Here is a 19,635-nt window from a genome sequence, read left to right as displayed (position 1 = left end):
GACAACACAGAAGAAACCATTAAATTCCCAGAAACATACAATCTTCCAAAACTAAATCAGAAAGAAACAACACTTGAGCAGACCAATTATTAGTAACAAAATTGAATCCGTAACCAAAAAGAAGCTTCAGAAGCTAGGCATTATACTCTCAAGTTGAGGTATGAAAAAAAGTGTTCTTCCTCCCAAAAACAAAAACAAAACCCTTCCAACAAACAAAAGCCCAGGACCAGATGGAGTTACAGGTAAATTCTACCAAACGTTTAAAAAGGAGTTAAAACCTATCTTCCTTAAACAGTTCCAAAAAAGCGAATAGGAGGAAGGCTTCCAAATACATTCTACAAGACCAGCATTACTCTGATAACCAAAACCAAAGACACTTAAAAAAAAAAAAAAAAAAAAACACTACAGGACAACATCCCCATGAACACAGATGCAAAAATCCAAAACAAATGCTTGGCAACCAGATTCAACAATACATTAGAAGGATGATTCACCACGATGAGATCAGATTTATTCTGGGGATGGTTCGATATCCTCAAATCAATGTGACATACCATATTAACAAAATGAAGGATAAAAATCATATGATCACCTCAATAGATGCAGAAAAAACATCTGACAAAATTCAACATCTGTTCATGATAAAAAAAAAAAAACTCAATAAAGTAAGTTTAGAGGGAACATACCTAATAAAGGGCATATATGACAAACCCACAGATAACATCATACTCAAGGGTAAAAACTGAGAGCTTTTCCACTAAGACTGGAACAAGACAAGTATGTCTAATCTCACCACCTTCATTCAACATAGCACTGGAAATCCTAGCCACAGAAATCATACAAGAAATAAAAGGCATCCAAATTGGTAAGAAAGAAGTAAAACTGTCACTATTTGCAGATGACATGACGCTATTAAAAAAAACTCTAGACTCCACAAAAAAAAATATCAGAATATATGGATTCAGTGAAGTTGCAGCATACAAAAATCAATATATACAAACTGGTTGCATTTCTATACACTAATAACATAGTGGCAGAAGAGAAATTAAGAAAATTTCATTTACAATTGCACCAAAAAGAATAAAATACCTAGGAATAAATTTAACCAAGGAGGTAAAAGACCTATACTCTGAAAATTTTAAAACACTGATGAAGATATACCATGCTCATGGACCAGAAGAATCAATATTGTTAAAATGTCCATACTCTCCAAAGCAATCCACACTGAATGCAATCCCTAACAAAATACCAACAGTAGTTTTCACAGAACTAAAACAAATAATCCTAAAATTTGTGTGGAACCACAAAAGACCTATAATAGCCAAAACAATCTTGAGAAATAGAAACAAAACTTGAGTTAACGTAATTCTCAATATATACTTCAGATTTCAAGACATACTACAAAACTATTAATCAAAAAAGTTTATTAATGGCACAAAAGAGACAGATCAATGGGACAAACTAGAAAGCCCAGAAATAAACCTATGTTTATATGCTTAATTAATCTATGATAAAGGAAGCAAGAATATGTAATGGGGAAAAGGGAGTCTCCTCAAGAAATGGTGGGGGAAAAACTGGACAGGCACACACCAAAGAATGAAACTGGGTCACTTTTTGACACCGCACACAAAAAAAACCTCAAAATGGATTAAAGAACTAATGTAAGCCCCAAAATCATAAAATTCCTAGTAGAAAACATAGCTAGTAATCTAAGTCTTAGCAACATTTTTCTAGATCTGTCTCCTTAGACAAGGGAAACAAACAAACAAACAAAAACAAACAACTGGGACTGTACCAAGATAAAAAGCTTTTGCACAGCAAAGGAAACCATGAACAAAACAAAAAGGCAACCTACTGAATGGGAGAAGAAATTTATAAATGCTATATCCCATAAGGAGTTAATATCCAAAATATATAAAGAACTTATACAACTCAACACCAAAAATATAAATAATCCAATTAAAAACCAGGCAGAGGACTGAATAGACACCTTTCCAAAGACATAAAGATGGCCAACAGACATGAAAAGATGTTCAACATTACTAGCCATCAGGAAAATGCAAATCAAAACCACAATGAGGTATCACCTTCTACCTGTCAGAATGGGTATTGAAAAGTGAGAAATAAAAAGTGTTAGCAAAATGTGGAGAAAAAGGAACCCTCATGCACTGTTGATGGGAATGTAAATTGGTGCAGCCACTGTGGAAAACGTATGGAGGTCCTCAAAAACTTAAAAATAGAAATACCATACAATCCAGTAATCTGCTACTGAGTATTTACCCAAAGATGAAAACACTAATTCAAAAAGATATATGTACCTCTATCTTTAATGCAGCATATTTACAATAGCCTAGATATGGAAGCAACCCAATTGTCCACTGATAGATAAATAAAGATGTTCTTATATACACAATGGAATACTAGTGAGCCATAAAAAAGAATGGATTTTTCCAATCTGTAACGACATGGATGGACATAAAGGGTATTATGCTAACTGAAATAAATAAGAGAGACAAAGACAAATACCATATGATTTCACTTATATATAGAATCTAAAAAAAACAAAAAACAACTGAACAGAAAAACCAGAAACAGACATGTAAATATACAGAATAAACTAGGGGTTGCCAGAGGGGAGAGGGGTGGGAGAATTGGCAAAATGGGTCAAAGGGAGTGGCAGGTAGAGGCTACCAGTTACAAAATGAGTAAGTCACGGGGATAAATGGTACACAGCATAGAAAATAATATAGCCAATAGTGCTGTAACAGCGTTGCATAGTGACAGATGGCAGCTACATTTGTGGTGAGCACAGCATAACATACAAAGCTGTGGAATCACTATGCTGTATACCTGAAACTAATGTAACACTATGTCAACTATACTTCAATTAAAAAAAAAAAAAAGAGTAGACAGCTGAATTTAATCAGGACTCCAGTTTTACCCAGCAGGTATGATGATGGAACAAGGAGGCAAGGGACTCAAGAACAGCAGCTACAGTGAAGAGCTACGGAACCTAAGCAGATCAGGAACGTAGTCAAGACAGGAAATGCAGGGAGCAAAAAACAGAGGGACCTAAGGACTAGAGCAGCTGATAAAGTTGAACTGCCTGTTTGTTGAGAATAACTGAGGAAGAAAGGAAACGAGGTGATGGTTAGAGAATAAAATGTCTGAATCTGTGATCTCAGTAGAGCAGTTCTTTGTGATATCAACAGCCTGAAAAAGGATACCTTAAAATGGAGAGAAGAGGGGCACTGGGTGGCTTAGCTGGTTGTGCATCCGACTCCTGATTTCAGCTCAGGTCATGATCTCAGGGTCCTGAGATCGAGCCCTGCATCGGGCTCCGTGCTCAGTGCAGAGTTTGCCTCTCCCTTTCTGTCCCCTCAATTGCTCTCTCACACGTGCACGCTCTCTCTCAAATAGTAAAAAAAAAAATTTTTGGAAAAAAAAAAAATGGAGAGAAGAGGTCACTGGTAAGACAGGAAAGTCGCCAGATGGATAGGAAGGGAGAACAAGGCAGGTAGAGAACATGAAATGGCAAGGTAGTCAGAGAGTTGCGAGTAGTCTGACAGAATGTAAGAGGGATCAAGATGAGGATGGAGAGGGAGGGAAGAGCCACGTAAGTCACATCTGAAATTCAACTGGCTCAGATGAGAACTATCTTCCGAAGGGCTGTCGGACTTTTAAAAAATCAATTCAGTTCTAGGGAACTGGAAGGCCGGCAGATACAGGGAAGCAGAGTTCAAAATAACAGTGAATGTCCTCCTGAGTAATGATCACACAAATAAGTTGTCCTGAAAACTCTTTATGACTCACGTGTTTAAGCAAAACTCAGTGTTGATCTGCTTATAATGCTGTACAAAGAACCAAACAGGGGACCATCAAGTCCCTTCCCGCTCCGTGAAGGCAGTAAGAGAAGAAAAAGCATTACTTACCAATTCTACACCTATTACTCCTGCACCAATGACAACCATCTTTTCTGGAACTTTTTTTAACGATAAAGCACCCGTAGATGACACTATTGTATCTTCATCAATCTATAAGAAAATATATACAATCAAAATTATTTGGAAAAACCTACTGATTTACAAACTGACCTCACAAAAAATACTAAGGCTTTTGTTCTGAAGCATCTATGACTTCTATCCATACACTCAATTTTATCAAATCCCATTAAAAATGCTCACTTCATCATTTGGTATTTCAAAACAAAACAGTTTTAACTTCATAATGAATTCAAATCCATCTTAATATGAAGTGTTCTATTTCTAGTCCAAATCACCACAGAATAAAGACTGTCAGCTTCCCAAAGCTGAATGACTGTCAACATGTAGTATTTCAATTAGAAATTTCTCAAAGTTCATAAATAGCATGAATAAGTAGTTTATAAAATGTCTTTCTGAAGGGAAGTTGTACCAGTTGTAAAAAGCATACCGTGATTCCAGGAAAAGGAGTAACTTCTGAGCCTGTAGCTATAAGAATGTTCTTTGTATCAATAACTTGAGTGCTGCCATCAGCTTTCGTAGCGGTGACCTGGTTTTTGCCAGTTATCTTTCCATATCCATTTACATGGACAACCTTTATAAAATAATGTTTATAGATTTACAAAGTTTAAAATAATTTTCGTGATTAAAAAAACATGATTAATAGAAAAAAGGACTCTATTAAATAACACATCCAATACAAAATGCTTCCTTACTTAGTAAGGCTATGCATGTGCAGCAAAAATCTGTTCTATATGTCAGGGAAATCTATTTCAGGTTAGTGTGCAATTTTAAATTAAATAGATATACCCCCAGCAAAAACCCCTCCACAAAACAAAAGAACAGCCCAGACAAGTTCTAACAGAAACACTCTATCAGCATAATGTTTAATGTGTACGTAAAATAAAGCAGACGTCTACACGTTAAACCACTGACCTTATTCTGTTTGAATAAGTGGGCAATTCCACCAGTTAAAGCTTTTACTGCTGTACTCTTCTGTTCCATCATCTTCTCCAAATTCAAGCGAACTTCAGACACTGTAGTTTGTTAAACAAATCTTTAGTCCTTAGCTAAATTCTTAAACCAATAGGATATTTTTCACTAATCAAGATCTGGAAAATTTCAGCCTAATGCTTACTGAATTGTATAAAAGGCAGTACTAATCTTAGCTGATACAATAATCGTAGCTGGCAAAAAGGCCAACAGCATATCTTAATAAACAGAACCTCTCAAATGTTGTAAAAAGTCCATCTTTGGATAAAAAGCTTCTGCACAGCCACGGAAACAGTCAAAAAAACTAAGAGGCAGCCCACGGAATGGGAGAAGATATTTGCAAATGACACTACAGATAAAAGACTGGTATCCAAGATCTACAAAGAACTTCTCAAACTCAATACACGTGAAACAATCAAATCAAAAAATGGGCAGAAGATATGAACATTTTTCCAATGAAGACATACAAATGGCTAACAGACACATGAAAAAATGTTCAAAATCATTAGCCATCAGGGAAATTCAAATCAAAACCACACTGAGATACCACCTTACACCAGTTAGAATGGCAAAAATTGACAAGGCAGGAAACAACAAAATGTTGGAGAGGATGTGGAGAAAGGGGATCCCTCTTACACTGTTGGTGGGAATGCAAGTTGGTACAGCCACTTTGGAAAACAGTGTGGAGGTCCCTTTAAAAAGTTAAAAATTGAGCTACCCTATGATCCAGCAATTGCACTACTGGGTATTTACCCCAAAGATACAGATGTAGTGAAGAGAAGGGCCATATGCACCCCAATGTTCATAGCAGCATTGTCCACAATAGCTAAATTGTGGAAGGAGCCGAGATGCCCTTCAACAGATGACTGGATTAAGAAGATGTGGTCCATATATGCAATGGAATATTACACAGCCATCAAAAAGAACGATTTCACAACATTTGCAGCAACATGGACAGGACTGGAGGAGATAATGCTAAGCAACAGAAGTCAAGCAGAGAAAGACAATTATCATATGGTTTCATTCATTTATGGAACATAAGAAGTAGGAAGATCGGTAGAAGAAAGGGAAGAAGGAATGGGGGGTAAAAGAAGGGGGAATGAACCATGAAAGACTATGGACTCTGGGAAACAAACTGAGGGCTTTACAGGGGAGAGGGTGGGGGATCGGGATAGGCTGGTGATGGGTATTAAGGAGGGCACGTATTGCATGGTGCACTGGGTGTTATACGCAAGTAATGAATCACGGAACTTTACATCAAAAACTTGGGATGTACTGTATGGTGACTAACATAACATAGTAAAAAATTATTAAAAAAAAAAAAGTCCAGCTTTGGGAAAAATTCAGTCCAAAATAAACGTTATATCCCACTGTGGCAACAGATTCTCCAAACACCCTATGATGATAGGTCTGGATGAGATTTAAATAGAAATGGTAAAACATCACCTGAAATTCTAAGTGAAAAGAAACAATTTCATGAAACAAAAGCTAACAAAAATACTCATCTGAAAACTTTAAATACAAAAACTTAATATAAAAGACTTTAATAAACTGGATTTAACCACTCATTTAACTCAGAACTCTGAAGCAACAATATAAGAAGATAAAGCTGCTCAACTCAACACAACTTCAGAAGAGGGATATCTCAGCAGTCAGCACGTTCAACCAACACGTATCTCAGAGATGAGGAGACAGAGACCCTGAGAGATTGGACTGACCTGAGGCCAAAGGGCTACAACAGGAAACTCTGTCAACAATAGGTGAGAAAGGATGAAATGAAAACAGCCCAAAAAGAATGGAAGGAGACAAGATAAACAAAATGGAATGGAATGTAACACACACACACATAAAACATGTAAAATGGAATGTCCTCCTTTTACACTGTGCTGCACCCCACCCCTCCTTCGTTCTTCCCACTACCAACAACTTAGGTAAACCAACCTACCTACCTACCTTCCTTCTTTCCTTCTCTGTCCATAGCAATGAGGAATCCAGTGCCAGTTCCCCACCCTGAGATCTCCAGGTTTCATGGAAATTAAAACTAATTCTTCATACACACACATACACACACACACACACACACACACACGGACACAGCAGACTTCACACCAAAGTTGTCAGACGAAGATGTCATAGTAAAAATATGGATTTAAGCCCTCTTAAGTAAATCTCTCTACATTTTTAAGATCTTCTTTATTCTTTCCTCAACAAAACATATGTTACACACTCATTAGACATACATAAGGCCTTAGCCGAAAGAGTTAACTCAAATATGGCTGGTAAAATTGTTAAATATGAAAGGTATACTTACTTTCAATTCCTCTAGATGCAAAATCTTTTCCATGGGCCATATGGTAATAATGAGAATTATTTAATAAAGCCTAAATAGATAAAATGATCAAATGTTGATAATAAGACTATATACACACTCAAAAAGCACTTACGAAATGACATTCTCTACATGGAATAATACAAAGGACTACAACAATTCAGTTTCTGTTTTTATGTTATTAATCTAAGCCAAATAATAATGACGTAAAAAACATTCAACAAGCAGGAATGAAAAACAAAACATCTTTACTTTCTTTAAAAATCAAAGGAGTAAGTACACTCTTCAGGGTGGCAGGTGAAAAAGGCAGTCATGTCTACATACATAAAACACCTAAGAGAAGAATTTACTACCTATTATCTGTTTCACTGGTAAAGGAAAGTTGAAGAGAAAAAATGGAAGATCAGAGCCTGTCTGAATGGAAAGGCTGAGTATTCTAAGACAGAGAAGCAATTTTAGGAATGTATGGCAGACTGATGAAAGCACTATTTAAGCTTCACAAAAGAAAACAGGTTTTTTATCAACCATGGTTGTTTTTTTTTTAATTTTTATTATATAACACTTTTCTAATGATTTTTTATTATATTATGTTAGTCACCATACAGTACATCCCCGGTTTCCGATGTAAGGCTCGATGATTCATTAGTTGCGTATAACACCCAGTGCACCAACCATGGTTGTTTATTTTTTATTAACTCTATTAGCCTAATGTTCTAGTCCTAATACATCCTTCTAATCAATGGCTAATGAAAAACACCTCGGCACTGTACAAAACACATGCTCACCTTAGAAGGAATGCAACCAACATTCAAGCACGTTCCGCCAAGCGTTTCATTTTTCTCAACGCAGACTGTCTACAACCAAAGAAAACATTTAACTGGATATAACCTGCCGTGTCTCAGTACACTAAAATTCCCACACATCTGTCTTAATTCTTCTACAGAACAAGTTACTGAAGCTGGTTTGTGAGAACAAAATACGGAATTCTTTAAAATGTATCATTTCAGAAATAATGCTAAATGCAGGCTAACCCAAAAGTGAATTATGCTCAGAGATGTTTTTGTTTGTTTAACGTTAATTAACACTTGCTCTTAGTTCTATTACCATAGCTTGCAAAGTGGAATTAGAAGCCAAATGTACAAAGTACTGGGGGAAGGAGGGAATAATGGACTTCACTATTTCATGAGAGCACCGCAATGGAATAACAAACACTCTTCATTCGGCCTAAATATAATTTACAGAACAAAAATTTACCATTACTATTTATGTGCAAAGAATTTTGTATTCGAATATGATGTGAATACGATCAACTCTTCCCAAATAAAAATGTATCAACATTTTAGTCTAAACCTTACCTTGAAGCCCAACTGGGCAGCTTTGATAGCAGCGACATATCCTCCGGGACCAGAACCTATCACTGTTACATCAGCATCGACTATAATAAAAGTAAATCAATATAAACAGTAAATTGCTTAATATCGGCCATAAACAATGCATTAAAAAAAGAAACAAAAAATCTGATATTTTAAACCTCCAAGAAAGTACAAAATAACCAGCATTTTCTACACAGTCCTATCTCATTCCTAGGCACGTGACGTTCTTTGATGTTACTGAAAATGGCACAGATTTTTAAATTTCATTTTCTATTTGTTCATTATGACATATGGAAATACAACTGAGGTTTTTTTTTTTTTTTTTTCAAGATTTGAGAGAGTGCACATGTGCATGCGAGTGGGGGCAGGGGCAGGGGCAGAGGGAGAGAGAATCTCCAGCAGACTCACCGCTGAGCCCAGAGTCTGACACGGGATTGATTCCACACATGACCGGAGCCAAAACCAAGAGTCAGACCCTCAACAGACTAAGCCACCAGGCACCCCACATCTGAGTTCTATATCCACTGTATCCACTGACCTTCCTAAATTCCACAGTTTTATGTAAAAATAACAAGACAGGTTTTTAGTAACACTGAAAGACATTATCTGTATGAGGGAAAGAGCTTTGTTAGTTTGTTTTTTTTTTTTTAAAGATTTTATTTATTTGAGAGAGAGCGAGAGAGAGAGAGAGAGAGAGAGAGAGACCACAAGAAGGGAGAGCGGGAAAGGGAAAAGCAGGTTCCAAGCTGAGCAGGGAGCCCGATGTGGGGCTCAATCCCAGGACCCTAAGATCATGACTGGAGCCGAAGGCAAACACTTAACCAACTGAGCCACCCAGGTGCCCCAGGAAAGCTTTGGAATCCGACATACTTTGCTTCAAATCTCAGCCCTGCCATTTATTAGTTGCGTGACCAAGGGACTTGATTTTTCTGTCATAAAGGAACAATAACATTGCCTTAAATGACTTATTGTTAGGATTAAATAAGACAATTATTTGTATAATACCTTATTACTACCAATAAACGTAAGACTGATCACACCCTTTTCAGGTACTTCTGAGATACAGAGACAAAGATCAGCTTCCCTGTAACGGATGGCAAACATGTTTTGAACTTTATTTGAATGCTGATAAATTTTGTACAGTTTATGGTAACAGGCTAACCAGAACATTAAATGAACACTTCTGGATATTTACCATAAAAAGATACAAAATTTAAACTTTGTATCAGCAACCTTAGGAATGTAATAAGTATAACACTAATGGAAAAGTCCAATTATTCCCATTGTTCTCAAGCCAAGTTCAAATAAAGCTATAACCACTTTTAATTGTTAGGAGACAGTCACCCTTCTTTCTCCTCCCCCTCCACTGTCCTTACAACCCCAAACATTTAGCAGTTTATAACCCATTTTCACATCTATTATCCTGTTTGATTCTTGGCACTTCCTAGGAGGAGGAATGCCTTATAACTGCCATTTCAGTGCTTGCTTCAGCAGCACATATACTAAAATTGGAACGATACAGAGAAGATGGCCCCTGCACAAGGATGACACACACGTTCGTGAGGCGCTCCATAAAAATAAATAAATAAAAATAGCTGACATTTCACAGATAAGAAACGCTAGGTTCAGAGAGGTCAATTAACTTGCCCAAAGTCACCTAGCAAGTGAGTGGAAGAGACAAAATAAAGCTTTCTGTATTTACTTCCAGTGGTCATTCCATTATTCAACAGTATTCTATTCTCAAATTTAAAATATCATAAACTAAAACCCCGAGAGCAATAATCAAGTGTTATAATTACTAGCTATCTGACCTGAGAATAGTTTAACCTGCTTTACCTTCAGTTGCCCTATCTGCAAAATAAAGAGCACAAAAAAAACTCCTTCATAGGGTCATAATACAGAATAAAATAGCATATATAAATAGCTTAGCATAGTATCTGGAACATACATAGTAAGTATTTGCTATATGGTAGCTACATTCTGACCTACGAAGATGGCAATTTTGATCTCTGGTCACCCTTTGCCCAACAAAACACCTATCCCCCAGGGGATGGGAGTGCTAGTATCAAAAAACCTTTGCTGGCTTGAAAAGAATCATGGAGGGGCGCCTGGGTGGCTCGGTCGTTGAGCGTCTGCCTTTGGCTCACGGCGTGATCCCGGCATTGTGGGATGGAGCCCCGCATCGGACTCCTCCGCTGGGAGCCTGCTTCTTCCTCTCCCACTCCCCCTGCTTGTGTTCCCTCTCTCACTGGCTGTCTCTCTGTCAAATAAATAAATAAAATCTTAAAAAAAAAAAAAAATCATGGAACCTCAGTGTTGGAAGATAACTAAGAAGTTATCCAACTGACAAAATCTAAGAATGTTTCCTACTGAATAAATACAAGGACTGATTCTCCTTGGTTATATCAGATGATAATTAGGATTACTCAGTACACAAAAAAAATATAGCTAGTCGAACACATGAAAAAAGTATTGCTTCAATTTTCACTGATCCATTTGTGCTGTTTGGCTACACTGCTTGGTTCCCGGATTCATATTCAGAATTAAGTATACGATAAAATGCATATCTATTTTCAAGTTTTGAACCAAACAATGGCCTCAACAATATCCCTTAATTTGGGTTCTAATTTTTAAAGCACAGTAATGAAACAAAAGCTACAAAAGCAGGGTTTTTGAATTTTTAACATCTTTTCTGATTAAAATATGTTTATTAAGTAAATTTAAATACAGAAAAGCCAAAAAAAGTTGAATTTCATGTGATCCCAATGTGATCTTCGTTTTTTTCTCTTAACTACACAAAATACCAGAAATTCAGAACTATTCACCTCTCACTGAAGATATTAGATGTACCATTCCATTATGTGCTACGGAGCACAGAAAAAGGAGGGGAAAAATGAAGTATTTATCTAAAGATCAGTCAGCTGAGAATATAGGAGGGTGTGATTCAGTGACAAACATTCAAAAACAAGCCAGTATTTAGGGGATATCTGCAATATACGTGGAAATGTACCAAAAAAGGTGGACTGATAAATGGATGAACAGACCTGTGATAATTTAAGTACAGTAAAATGTTAGTGGAACAATCTATGAGTGTTCACTGTAAAATTCTTACAACTTTTCTAAATGTTTGCAATTTTGCACAATAAAATGTTGGAAAAACCAACAGTTGGCTCTCACCTATACCAAAAGCTGCATGCAGGTCAAAGCTTACAACACATTACCATCCCCTTGTCAAAAAACATTTGTCAGTTTGTTTCACAGTTTTAAAAATCAGGATACAGACAAATAGTTCAATGAAACAGATGGAAAATTTTAGCCTTTTGGAGTGAAAAACTGAATAGGATATACAAATTGGTATCATGAGAAAGAGGACTAAGTTAGAAATACGGCAGAAGACAGTTGGATAGCAATCCGCATTTTAGGAGGCAGTGAACTACCCGGAAAAAAACAATCAGCTTGATACTTTAAAAAATAGTGAGGTACAATCAGGCGTGATTGACTTCAACAGACATGGCAGTTAATGCCATGAAACAAACTGGAGAAAAGGCAGGAAAAAGTATTCTACAAATGTTACTTATTATAACATGGTGAGGAAAATAAGCACACCATGTTATTAAGGCTACCACTGAAATCAAGGTGTCAAGTTACAAATCAATTATAGTCATCAACAAATTGCAAGATGTATACTAAGAAGTCAGTCCGAGAGATCTACCATATGGGTAATTTACTCTGTACCAGGCAGTGAGCTAAATGTTTCATGTTGTCTTATTCATGTTGTCAACGTGTCTTCATGTTGACATAAGCCTCCTGATGTCTCTATGACACAATTATTATACTTCCGTTTCACAGGGAGAAAATAAGGCCAAGAGTAACTAAATAACCTGCATTAGGCCGCCCAACTAGTAGCTGATGTAGCCAGGTTTCAGAGCAGGTTCTTTCTATTTAGAAGCCCTTGTTCCTACACCTTTCGTTCTAAGGCCACTCAAAACACTCAGATGATCCCATCATCTCCAGGGAAATCAGGAACGCCAACTAAAACGACAAGAAGCTCCTCCATTATCATAATGAAACTAACAAATATTTATGAATATCCACCTTTTGTGGAAATCACTGCCTTCAGTAACCTAACATATAGTTAGGGAAAACAGGCACATATCAAAATGTAGATAAATCAAGCTTATTTTTAAAAATAAGAAAAGGAATAAGAAAAGATATCATAAGGCAGTAATCACTAATGACCAAATTCACAACATGAGTATAAGAGCTACTTGGTAAGGTTTATTTATTGTTGGGAGCGAGGGAGCTGTTTTTAAATTATCAATGGCCTTAATCTCCAATCTATTTTAGTGACCCTTCCATAGTTACACCCTATATTTGTCATCACCCAAAACTGCTCAGCTTCTAAAATCTTGAATTCTAATACCTTACTTTCTGATGATAACCCTACAACCTCCCTAATCCATAAAGGAGAAATATACTAAAAGAAAAAAGGATTTGAAGTTTCAAAAAAAAAGAAAAACTGGAGTTCAAATATGGACTCTACCTCTTCCTAAATTCTTGGGCAAATAATTTAATCTCTCTGGCTTTAATGTAACAGAGGAATAACAGTGACAGTAATACCTACCTCCCAAGGTTGTGAGGTCAGAGATAATGTCAGTCAAGACCCTGGGAAGAGGCAGGTGCATATGAGGCACTCAATAAATGTTTCCTCCTTCCCAGATCCACCTCCCAATCTCGCAACCTCCAATCTCATTCCCAACCTACACACTGCTACCCCAGTGTTATCTCTTACTAAAATCCAACTCAGACGTTACTCTCCCCTCCTTCATTGGTTTCCCTCTTCTTTTTTTTTTTTTAATTCAACAAATATTTATTGAGCACCAGAAACTGTGCCAGGTGCTAAGGAAGGTCTCCCTGTCTCTTGCTGGATAAAATCCAAGTTCCCAAATACAGCATCCAAATCTCTTCTCTAGCCTCATCATCCACCACATTCTGCTTTTGTGCCAATACCATGCAGTTTAAGCTTCCACAACAGTGAATTACAGTTAGCTTACACCCACAGAATTATGCTGGTCTACCTAGGTACATTCTGTTCCATATACCTAGAAATAAATGCTGACAGCATGCATTTCACATTAGATACTACTCTAAGGTCTAGAGATAACTAAAAACGACACAGCCCTGGTTCTTATATTCTAATGAGAGAAGAAGAAAAAGCATTCCAATAAAAACTCCAATCTGCAACCAGAATGCCCTTTAAAAACAAATCATTATCATGCCTCTGCTTAAACCATTCCAATGGCTTCCAACTGCCCTTAAAATAAAGAGTTAGGGTCTTCCATTATCTGCAAAGGTCATCAACTCCATCTTCAACACACATCAGCCACACCAGCCCTTTTCAAGCTCCTCAAAAGCACTATGCTCCTTCTCACACCAAAATATTCCCACATGCTGTTCCTTCTACCTGGAACACCTCCTCCCAGACCCACTCGCACCCCAACCCTTTTCAGATATCAACATCATCTCCTTAGGAGAGAACTCTGTGACCATTCACAATCCATATACAGATTTCAGATGCTTAGCCTGTGAAGTCGTTATCACAATCATTTATTGGATGTTTGTCTTCCCCAAATGGACTATAAACTATTAAAGCTGCATCTTGTCTGACTTGTTCACTGCTCTATCCCAGCAACCAGCCCAATAACCAGCACATAGTGCATAGTCCATATTTGCTGAATGAATGAATGAATGAATGAATGAATGTAGCAAATGTGAGAGATTAAGTGGCAGGAGTCCATTCCTGTTATGAAATGGAAGGTCCAGGTCCTACCAATGATAATACACACTACTCTTCAAATTTTGATGAACTTCGTTCATACAGATATTCAAACATCTTCCAGATTTTTTTTTAAGATTTTATTTATTTATTCAAGGGAGAGAGCGCGCAAGCAAGAGTGCACCAAGAGCCAGCACGTGGGGGAAGGGGAGCACAAGAAACCCAATACTGGACTCAATTCCCGGACCCTGGGATCACGACCTGCACCAAAGGCAGATAATTAACAGACTGAGCCACCCAGGTGCCCCCATCCAGATGTTTTAACAGGGACTGTATTATATATAATAAGCTTTGAACTTCTCAAGCTGGTCTGATCAACCAATACTCACTGGAAGCAGACCAAACAGAACAGAGATTAAGACTGTAGGTTCTAGAATCAGAATAATTTTCCGAATTCTGTCACTTCCTAGCTGGACCTCTCCTGACTCAGCACCTCTACTTACAAAAGGGGGAAAGAGCAGCACATATCTTGTAAGATGGCAACAAGGATTAAAGACTGCCTGAGACAGAAGCTCTCAGGGAATCAGTTAATATTATTATTGTTGTTGCTGGGGACTTACTTTGTACCAGGCACCATACTGGATGCTTGTGATAAAGCAGTCACTAAACCAGACATAGTCCCATTTTTCATATTTATTCAATAAATACGTACTGAGTACCTACTGTACCATTAAAGGCATTAAACAATCACAGGGACCTGCCCTAATGACTGTAAATCCTTCAGGAATAGACAGCCATTAAATAAATGCCTCAGGGGCACGTGAAGTTAAGTGTCCAACTCCTGGTTTCAGCTCAAGTCATGATCTCAGCGTCGTGAGTTCAAGCCCTGCATATGGCTCCACGCTGAGCACGAAGTCTGCTTGTCCCTCTCCCACCCCCCCCGCTTGAGCACATGTGCTCACTCGCGCTCACTCTCTCTCTCAACTCTCCAAAATACATAAAATCTTTCAAAAAAATAATAAATACCTCAGATAAATATAAATATGAACATGCAATGCTTGTTACTTCACCCAACCAAAGACTTTACACACTGTATTAATGTGGGTGCTAAGGGATTTATAACTTATTCAAGGTCAAGGAATCACTAAACAATTTGATTCATGAGCACTCAGTTACCCTCATTCCATTAAAATCTAAGATCCTGCTCAAAGACTACCTGGCAAATAGAAGACACTGAATAAATCTTTGTTAATTCCAAAGGTGAAGAATTAGCCACAACATCTTTAATTGTCTGCTCTGGAAATGAAAAGCCAACATTTCTCCTGTTGCTTGAGTTAAGAACAAGTACTATTCCCATTTAACAAAGACAACTGATGTATAACAAGTATATCCCAATAAAACTGAAAGGAAAAAAAAAGGAACAAAGGGTATAACGGGGAAGCTGGATGGCTCAGTCAGTTAGGCCTTGAGACTCTTGGTTTCAACTCAGGTCACGATCTCGCAGTTGTGGGATCGAGCCCCATGTCAGGCTCTGTGCTCAGTGCAGAGTCTGCTTCAGATTCTCTCTCCTTCTCCCTCCTGCTCCCTTGCTCTCAAATAAATAAATCTTTAAAAAAAATATTCCTTTGTAAACAAATATGAAACATTAAAAAAAAAAAAGGTTATCATGGGTCCAACTCTTCTCCCCACCATCAAATTAGTATTTTTTAAAGGATTTCTTGCCCTTTTCAAAGCTAGGTAAATCATTCACTGTTGGTCACTGGTGACGGAAATCCTCCCACTACTCTTTCTTCCAACAATAAAATATCTCAGATGATACTAGTTTGGCAGCAGTTAAGGTACAGGATAAAATTATTTCAGAGAATGCAGGGACACTAATGGTCACCAGCTAATGGTTTCTACAATGAAGTTTTAATGCAACTTTACTTATATGGGCGATTCCAGTAAATGTCAAAACAGATGATTTCAAATAATACCCTTGGTATTGGGAGGCTAAAATACCTTACCACAAACCCATTAACTTCCAGTTTTAAAAACAAACATCCTTTACAGAAACTTCAAAAATACTAAAAAAAAAAAAAAAAAAAAAGAACAAGAAGAAAATAACCATATTCCATAGCTTCCTTTCAGGGTATATCCTTCCAGCCTTTAAAATGTTTTGACAAGCCCATCAGAATTTTCAACCAGAATGTCAAAAAAGTCATCTCAACATCCTACACAGTGTCAAACCACCAACACACTTAATCTAACTCAGTGGACAGAATTAACTTTTGAAATGTAAACATTAAAAAAAAATCACTCCCCTGCTCAAAACCTTTCAGTGGTTTTCCATGACACCTGGAGTAAAATCCAAAGTCCTTCACCTGACTTCCACGGTCCTCCATGATCTGATCCCTGCCTACCACTCCGATTTCACATCCTATGGGTCTCTGCTCCAGCCACACCAGCCTTCCTGCAATGCCTTAAACCTTACAAGCTAATTCTCACCTTAGACCCTTTCTCACTGCTGTTTCCCTGTGCCTGAAATAACCTCAGTCACTCTCTTCACTCAGACGTCATCTCCTTAGAAAAGCCCTGACATCCTATCTAAAATAGTCTTTTCACTCCCAATTACCTGCTTTAATTTTCAATCACTAACCAAAATATTTTCCTGTTACTTGAGTATTGTTTTTTACCATCAGACTGTCAGTTCCAAAAGAGCAAGGCTTTGCCTAGTTCACCACCTAGACATCCTAGGTGCTCAATAAACACTTAAATGAACAAATACATGGACAAATTAATTCTATGACCGATTATTATTACTCTAACATTCACTTGCTTTTACATTTTAACACAAAGGATCTGTGAGCTTATTTGAGGAAAAACTGTATTACTAAGTACTTACTTGGTTGATCTGCGTAAGTTCTCAAAGGCACTGCAGAAACTCCCTGTAAGCCGTGAGATATTCGACTGAAATGGCCTCTCTGGAAAAAAGAAAGAAAATGTTGTATTATGTAAAATATGAATTCAAAATAGAACTACTGAAGGTCAGTGAAAACATAATGACTTGGAGCACATGTGTCAAGCACTTACTTATATAAGAGGTTTTATTTATGTAACAGAGGTTACATATCAATTTCTCTTCTTTCGTAACAATTACTTAAACTTTACAACCTCAGCTCACCACATTATCTTTTCATTATGAATATTCAATAAACCACCTCATATAAATACGGCCTAAAGCCTACCCAAAACGTGTTATTCAGAGGTGTTAAGTGTTACTTAATTTTCAGAAAGCATGGCTAATTTTTGGTGCCAGAGATCATTATAATGTCACAATTAAGGCTTTTAAAGTTTCTAGGGGCACCTGGGTGGCTCAGGCAGTTAAGTATCTGCCTTCAGCTCAGGTCAGGAGGCAGGGGTCCTAGGATAGAGTCCTATGTCAGGTTCCCTGCTCAGTGGGGAGACCTCTTCTCCCTCTGCCTCTTCCCCCACCCCGGCTTGTGCTCTCTCTCACTCAGTCTGTCTCTCAAATAAATATCTTTTTTAAAAAGGGCTCTTAAAGTTCTAACTTAAGTACCCAATAATCTTTATTATTACAATCATCTACTTGTAATGATTGTTTCCTATCTCAAATTACCACCTACAACCTATGAAGAGGCTCCTGAACAGTTAACTGGGGAACAGAAAATTAGGCCAGATTAACTTAGGAAAATGCACTACTACTGACATTCAAGAGCTACTACAATTTCCCAAAGTCCATCATGATCCCCAGAACAATCTCTATGAACAGTGAAGCACAAAGAAACAATGCAAATAGCTCTTATCACACCAGGTAAATGAGAGGCAGATGATGAAACCCACACTCATGCAGCAATGTACTCTACTGCAAGGCAATTCAAGGCACCTGAGATCAGGACAGCAGGCCAAAGAGGAGCGGACCAAACGTCAGTCCTAACTTCTAGTCCCAGTTCTGCCTCTGCCTAGAAGTATGACTCCTAGCATATTACATTAACTCTCAGAACACAGACTACTCATCTTAGAAACAAAGGAATCTTATTACTATCTTTAAGGTATCCATCAATATAGTACCCAGCCACAATCCCACATACATACAATCTGGCTGTATTCGGTACGTGGATGAAAAGGGAAAGCTGTCTTAACGATAAACTGCTGCAATTAAAAATGCAAGCCTCTAGGAGACAAGGCAGTGAACGCTAGCTTACAGCTGCAAACAATGAAGAGGCCTTTGAGGAATCCCTAGGGCAACCTCTCGGGGCTGACTGCTTCTGGATGTTTCAAGGAGCGGCCCCAAGGTTACCTGCCCATTGCCACTCAGGGACTGGGGTTAGGATCAGTAAAAGGTAGAGGGTATGAAAAGACCAGACGGGTCAAGTGCGATTTGTACTTCCTCTGCCAAGGTGGAGAGGCCTGTGTGTGACCCGCATGTCCCAGAGCCCAGGCTTGCAAGCGGACTGCTGGCCGTCACACAACAGTAGGGGCCTCTCCACCGCCCCGGTCCCAGCTCCGTCCTGGCTAGACAGCCGGCCTCTCTCTCCCCCTCAAGTTAGGCCGCGTCCCGGACCCCGTCAGCGGGCCGTTCTGCGCCTCTGGCTCGGCACGAACCCACCCTGTCGGCCCTCACCTTGGCCAAGGAGCAGTACACACGACTCCAGCTCTGCATGTTGCTGCTCAACTTTCCTTTCCGCCAATGCTTTCGCGTCCGCTAAGCTCCTCCGCCGCCGCCTCGCCAAGGTCTCCCCGCCCTGCGCATGCACAGGCACAGCCTACGTCATGGGTCGGGAGCAGCGCGATTGGCCCGCGCCGTCAGGGGCCACGGGACTAGGCGTTCCTGTCAGGCGCGGAGTCGCGCACTGTCGTAAGAAGCGTAGTGCTTTCTGGCAGCGAGGGATTGCGGTACCATTTTACCGGTCGTATGAAAATGTGAGGAGTTGTAATGTGATCTTATACTTGGAGGACGAAATAAACAAACAAGACTATCGTTTGCTTCGTGCACGCTGCAGAAAACGAGGCTTTACAGGTTCTTGACTGTGCTAAGCTGAGGAATCTCAGCTCTTTCCAGGCACCGTCTCCACAGCAACCATATGAAGGGTTAGGAGCATTACCAGTTAATTGGATGAGGCCCTGAGAGGTTAATACCCCCGAGGTCGCGCAGAGGAAAGATGACTGCTTCATAACCTCTCC

General features: G+C 38.5%; 1 protein-coding gene and 1 pseudogene across 1 annotated transcript in view; one reads left to right on the top strand and one right to left on the bottom strand.

Moving 5' to 3' along the window:
* Nucleotides 1-19,225, bottom strand: part of DLD (dihydrolipoamide dehydrogenase) — a 30,389-nt gene extending 11,164 nt beyond the window's left edge. Inside the window, exons 1-8 of the mRNA XM_008703616.2 lie at nucleotides 19,076-19,225; nucleotides 17,336-17,414; nucleotides 8,658-8,737; nucleotides 8,088-8,156; nucleotides 7,285-7,354; nucleotides 4,917-5,017; nucleotides 4,432-4,575; nucleotides 3,933-4,034 (exon numbers count right to left, since the gene is read on the bottom strand). Of these exons, the coding sequence (XP_008701838.1) occupies nucleotides 3,933-4,034; nucleotides 4,432-4,575; nucleotides 4,917-5,017; nucleotides 7,285-7,354; nucleotides 8,088-8,156; nucleotides 8,658-8,737; nucleotides 17,336-17,414; nucleotides 19,076-19,114 (684 nt within the window). The 5' untranslated portion in view covers nucleotides 19,115-19,225. The remainder of the gene's footprint in view (nucleotides 1-3,932; nucleotides 4,035-4,431; nucleotides 4,576-4,916; nucleotides 5,018-7,284; nucleotides 7,355-8,087; nucleotides 8,157-8,657; nucleotides 8,738-17,335; nucleotides 17,415-19,075) is intronic.
* LOC121105979 lies at nucleotides 10,154-10,254 on the top strand (annotated as a pseudogene).
* Nucleotides 19,226-19,635: the final 410 nt, after the last annotated feature.

Source organism: Ursus maritimus, unplaced genomic scaffold (assembly GCF_017311325.1).
Source record: "Ursus maritimus isolate PB19 unplaced genomic scaffold, ASM1731132v1 scaffold_3, whole genome shotgun sequence".
Classification (NCBI taxonomy): Eukaryota; Metazoa; Chordata; class Mammalia; order Carnivora; family Ursidae; genus Ursus; species Ursus maritimus.
This window is presented reverse-complemented; position numbering and strand designations above follow the sequence as displayed.